At 36.7% G+C, this 6,603-nt stretch overlaps 1 protein-coding gene across 1 annotated transcript; it reads left to right on the forward strand.

Annotated features, from left to right (window-relative positions):
- Positions 1–1,421: 1,421 nt before the first annotated feature.
- LOC106466653 (neuropeptide Y receptor type 6-like) lies at positions 1,422–2,760 on the forward strand. Its single transcript, XM_013926943.2, has one exon. The coding sequence runs from the start codon at positions 1,438–1,440 to the stop codon at positions 2,758–2,760; it is 1,323 nt and encodes a 440-aa protein (XP_013782397.1). The 5' UTR covers positions 1,422–1,437.
- The last annotated feature ends 3,843 nt before the right edge of the window (positions 2,761–6,603 follow it).

Here is a 6,603-nt window from a genome sequence, read left to right on the forward strand (position 1 = left end):
CACTAATGTTTTTGGCATGTTAAGTTCTCGTGAAGCACGCCGAAGCGATTTGCGTACTTGATCGATATGTTCATCACTGATACAGGGCTTTCCAGCTCCCGGTCGCTGTAACGCACTGCTGGTCTATAAGAACTTCTTCTTCCACTCTCAGATAGTTTGTTTCGATGGTGGTTCTTTCCTTTACTGGAGTCTGAAAATTACGCTGCTCTACAGTCAACAGTCATTGACTTTATCTCTGCAAGCCAAACGGCGCATTGAGATTTTTATTGCATGGTTGCCATTTTACGAGGCAACACTATACACTGGAGTGAAAAAAACAACAACAAAACAAAAAAACTGTTCGAGTTTGGCTACAAGATGTTGAAAACTGCCTGGTTGTATTTCCTTAGCTATTTAATTATCAAATTCTAAAACAGGAAAGATAATTTTGGACCACCCTGTATAATGGCCTACTGGCGTTTTGTTATTTTCTATGCAAAGCTTAGTTATTACATTTGATGCTAAGTATGCATTTAAAAATTGGAAAGTTTATTTACAAGCAATTGAGTACAAACAAAATAATCTCAAGGTTAAAAATTATTTCCATCATGGTATGAAAGGGTTGAATATATCACGCATTCCCTTCATTTGAACAGGATAAGATTTACCTCCGCCTTGGTAAAGATAGGATCTATCTTTTCTTTTGATGAAAGTAAAGGCAAGATAAAATTTGTCTTCTCTTGGATCGGGGTCCGGCATGGCCAAGTGCTTAGGGCGCTTGACTCGCAATCTGAGGGTCGCGGGTCCCACCAAACATGCTCGCCCTTTCAGCCGTGGGGGCGTTATAATATACAGTCAATCCCACTATTCGTTGGTAAAAAAGTAGCCCAAGAGTTGGTGGTGGGTGGGGATAACTAGCTAGTCTTTCACTGTTAAATTAAGGATCGGTATAGAAATAGGACTAAATTCTTTGAAGTATGTTATATGTAGTTTTAAAAAAAATTTTCTCTGTAAACGAAGGAATTATACCAAAAGATGTCACTACTTTGATTACACTACAACTACTTTGGATTCTATATTTCGTTAACAAAGGTTAAAAAAGTAATGGACAGATAGCCATGTTATACATCCCTGCTAACATAAACATTGGGTGCAAGTGTATTAGTTATAACTACCATACAAACTATCCCAGTTATTTATCTCATACAAGAAGTATTTTCAAAATATTCTGTGTGCAATGACAAATATGGATATATTTCTAGTAAGGTGTTTGTAATTGTTGGAAAAAAAATAGCAGTATTAAAAATCATTCCGTGATCATGGGAAACAAGATACATCTGAGAAAAATGATCAGGGTATTTCTGTAAATACTTTGAGCTGACATAGTTATTTATATACGTTGTTTCTTTCTTTTATCAGAACATCGGAGTCTTTCCAGTACTTAGTGGCTGTGAAAACATGGGTGACGTATCTCATAAAGATATTGCCACATCGGTTAAAGATATTCCTGATCACTATGTAGGCATGGTGATCCATTTCTTCATGCATTTTCATAACGACACTACTGACTTCAAGACGCCACATCTACGACCGTCACTCAAAAATAGTTTTCCGTTGTATCTAATCCTCTACGGCCTAGTGGGAGCCTTAGGATTATTTCTGAACGCCAATATGCTCCGTCGGATATTTTTGTTCCGTGAGCATTGTGAAAACATTGACAAATACCTGGCTAGCAATGCCGTGAACGACATGTTTAAATGTATTGTTGTGATGCCAGTTTCTCTGGCAATATTAGCCCTTCAGAACTGGATTTTCGGTAGTTTTCTGTGTCATTTTCTTCCGATTGCCCAGGACGTCCCTTTCTATGCGACATTTCTTACTCTTCTGGCAACAGCGTTTGACCGTTATAGGACTATTATGAATCCATTGAAAACTCGTAATTCTGCTGGCTTTTGGCTTCTGGGAACTTGGGTAACGAGCTTTCTGGTGGCCCTGCCTTATAGTGTTTACTCGGAGTATGTAGACTTAGAGAAATATTTTGGTCAACAATTTAAAGGAGTCGGAATCTGCGTTGTAAATGTGGAAAATAACATTGAGGAATTTATTCGTGCTCTATTTATCGTGTTGTATGCCACACCCGCTGTTCTTATTGTGTATCTACATCTGAAAGTCACAGTGGAAATCAATAACCGCAAGAGCCTATTTTCCACTAGTGGCCAAAGATCTCCTACTCTGCTAAACTTTGAGGAAAATACTGTCTCTTCCGTGGCAACCTCTAGCGTTACAGGGATAAGAGAATCCTCTTTCATTCCTATACACGTTGGAAATAGTGAAATAGCTGAAGCTTATAACAGTGACGTCACTAGTCATTCACTTGCTCCTGGCTTGCAGCGTTATCATCGACGTCACGAAGACGAAGAGTTCGACTGGGAAAAAGAAAAAGTCATCCAAAACTCATTTTTCATTATGGCTTTCGCCTACGCTCTCTGTCTATTTCCATTGCACGTGACTCGACTGGTCAAACATGTAGTTGCAGAAACAATGGAACATAGTGCCCATTTCGATCTGGCCTTCATAAACGTAGTCCTAATTGCACTGCTTCCAACAATAACGACTCCCGTTATTTATCGCTCCATGTACCCCCGTGGGGTTTTCAGAGGAGACTTAAGTAATTATCTGAGTTTGCAAAAACAATCTTCAGCCCTATCCCTTCAACCGATGGGATCAGATTGTCACAACATTGCGTATCACACGTCGCTCTCTCCTGCAAAAGGAGATTAATAATTAATTCAGACGATGACTACCTAATAGAAAGCTGATAATATATACTTTCTGGAAACGAGTAATACACTCTTTATAGTATGTTAAGAGCTACTCTCTAATCACCAGTGTCAGTCAGAATCCAACTTCGGTGACTGTTTCTAGAGATTCATTTATACACAATACCTTGATGTATCTTACTTCAGTCCATTTTAACTCATCCAAAATTTCTAGATTTCAATCAATATTGGTTCGTGCGATATCCCTAAAATATATGGAAAAGTATATTTGTTTATCTAAATACTTGTAACATATCATGACTAAGAGAATAACTGAGTCTAATGAAAATGTGCATACGATCCGTAGACATTCTTGCAGCAGACTTATTTTCATTAAACTGATCTACGTATGTAATTCTAAGAAGAGAAATCTCAGAAAGCGGATGGTATTTATCCTTATATTAAATGTACAATGAAGACACACGAGGAGTGTGTGAAGATGAAGATCTTTTACAAAGGCGAGTGACCTTAATATAACTAAAATCACTGGATATAAACAGCTGTGACAAATACGAGGGACGTTCACTTAAATATAAACGGATATGAAAATGTTCGATAGAAATAATGGATTTCAAATTAGCAGAGATAATTATATGTGAACGATTGCACCAAAATAAAGAATTTTGAAATACCATATGAACATTTATGACAAAGAAGGTGGATTTATGTTGGCGAAGAAATATTTAGAATTAAATGTTTCCAAGAAATGTATATAAACTCTTATTACATTTGTGTAATTTGATAACCTTGTTTCAACATGAGCGGTTTTATTATTTTGATAGAACTATGATATGTTTAAGCACAGAATAACAAAAGGCTCGGTAGTATCAAATTTGTATGTTGTTGAATTCTTTAAGCTGCCTAGCAATGTCAAAAACAGCATATTTATGTACTGAAATTCTAATCTCTTGACGTTTCACAAGTAAATATTCTAAATGTCACTGAGACTATTATTCATGCCATATGATCTAAAACGTTCTTCAGTCAGTGACTGACTGCGTCTTATGGTATTCATGTTCTAAGAGTCATTGCGGATGTTTCGCAAGATAGAAACATATGTTTGTTGCAGCACTGTACCTTTTTCCTTGGTAAATAAATATGCTTAATATAGCATTGAATGTTATATTACTGGCAATTTGTTATAAATCAGAGTCATGATATGAATTGTGACTAAACTTGTTGTAAGTTATTTGTTGTAACACAGAAGTAATTGTTGTCATTAAGAAACTATTTTATGCCACATGATTTATGTTCAAGTTCATCAAGTTCGATTTATTGAAGTTTATGTAATTTTGAATTGACAATAGATTAACATTAAATTGATTTGTCAACAGATTAAGATAATTTCCAATCGTCAACGAAATTAAAGCGTAGATATCATAGATGAGGGAATGGAAGTAGACAACACTCTAAAACCTTAGAGAGTTTAAAAAAATTAATCATGCAATCCTTCCATCTGGTCAAAGACCTTCACCCTCGTTCGGCGGAGACCAAATTATTGACATGATTCAACAACAACTTTCTAGAAAGAACCAAATCATGGGTCAAAGATATTATCATTTCCAGAATCTATGTTGCTTTTATGTCTAAACGCCTTAAATGTTTATTGGATCCACTGAAGTGTATATATATACACAAATTTGAAATAAACGTCATTATATAGCATTGAGAGCAATTAACTGAACGAGTGTAATGAGCCTGTAAGTAAAAGACAATTTAATGTCCTCGCAAAAGCGAATAACAAACAGGAATTAAACAAAGGAAAGTCTGTTGATTAATAGGCTTCAATCGTAATTAAAGGAGCAAAACACTGTAGTTCATTTACTGTTATAGTAGGCCAGCCAAACACTGAAAACTGCCCTAAAAATATTGTATGGCATTGTTTGTTAATACTTAGCATCGGTGCTAAATATCTTGCCTTAAGCATACAAAAAAAAAAAGATTAGAGTGGATGCCACCGTCAATATTAATTCTGAAGGCCATTTTAAGGTTACAAGGGTCAAACTGGCTGTTTTTGCCAGATTTGCATCTACTCTTCCTACATAATAAGAAATGCGAAATAACTTTCATATTTGCTGGATGAACTAGTGTAAATATCTTTTTTTTTATGTATGTAAATTTACAGAATCCCCAATCATTTGATGAGCTGACTCCACCCAACGAACTTGATATAGCTATGCATCTAGTATTTATTATAAAGCGCAAGAGACAGTTGAGTGAAAATGTCAATTTGAAATGTTTTTTCTGTCAGAGTAGTGAAGGAGATTTATGCACACAATCAACAGATGGGAAGACAAGGGTGAAAGATGTTGGTGAGAAGCGAAAACGACTCGGTGATACCAGATGCATGGATGTGCTAGAAAAACTATAACATATTTCCATAGATGACTACCACAAAATTGATGTTAAATGGCACAAAACCTGTTACTCTAATCTTACCGTCTGAAAGTAAACTGTTTAGATGTGTACGACGTGGAGAATGTATGGGAAAGATATGTTCACATGTACAATGAGCAGAATATGCATTTTCAGTCAAGGAGGACGACTTCTTACGAAACAGTTCAGTGATTAGTTGGACTGACTGCAAGTTATGTACGACTTCTAGCACGAGGAACCCTACTAAGATATACCGGAGAAAAATCAGCCTTTATATTCTCGAAAAGCCTCATAAAGTCTTCACGTCATGAGATATTTTCATCCGAATCTGAATCAACTAAATATGGTGGTTTAGTTGAGTTTGTAGAAGACAACATATTTCATAAAATGGTGTACTTGGCCCTAAGAATCAAACAAGATCAGATGGACACCCCAAGGCATCCTAGCACCTGGAAAGGATTGGATCAAGAACATGTGAATCAACTGATTCTGAATAGTTTGTATCTTTTCCTTCACTTACACTTTGGAGGCATAGTTGTCACAGATAAGGGAATGGAAGAAGACAACACTCTAAAGCAGACTTTCTGTAGCATTGCCTAAGACATAGTTTATGCAGTATTTAATAGATGAAAATTGATACCAAAGCACGTCAGTTTAGGTCTGGCGCTGCATCAAGCTACTCACCCTGAAACCCTACTTGACCTTTTCCATGCAGCCAATCATACTATCGGCATCTACACTGTTCGGAGAATCGATTCAACTACAGGTCATATCATTCTTGACAAGATAAAAAAAATGGTAACATTTATGTTCAGGACAATCTTGTGGAGAATCGGGTGATCATATGTTCTTGTGACAACATAGATGTACTGGAGGCAACGTTGGTTGGGAAGAACATGTTTCACTTCAACAGATGGTAGTGTTGCAGAGAGTTTCAGCTCCTCAAGAAGATCCAAGAGATATAAATGGTGAACGAATCCTGAGGCCGAGAACAATCAAGCTTAATGCCTTAGAGGAGTTTCAAAAACTGATCATGCAATTTTTCACTTTTATTTGGTGGAGACCAAATAATTCACATAAAGTGGTTCTACAGCTACTGTCATGAAACACCCAGATCATGGGCCAAATATATGGATGGTATTATTCCAGAATCTATGATGAGGATGATCAGTCAGTTCCTGTCTAGAGAACACTCAATGAAGTCACTAGTATTGTTGACCCTCCTGTAACAACAGTAGGAATGGTTCCCACTCTCCAGACACCATTCAATAGTCACGGAAAGAAGGTATTTCGAAATGTATTCCAAAAATAATCTGAACTTGTCAAAGGAATTGAACGTGACAGAGATCTAGCGCCTACAGAACAGTTTGTGTGCCACCTATATGGTATGCCTTATCAGCAATCGGTTAATGAAGCTAAGCTGCAACAC

Source organism: Limulus polyphemus, unplaced genomic scaffold, assembly GCF_000517525.1.
Source record: "Limulus polyphemus unplaced genomic scaffold, Limulus_polyphemus-2.1.2 Scaffold2334, whole genome shotgun sequence".
NCBI lineage: Eukaryota > Metazoa > Arthropoda > Merostomata > Xiphosura > Limulidae > Limulus > Limulus polyphemus.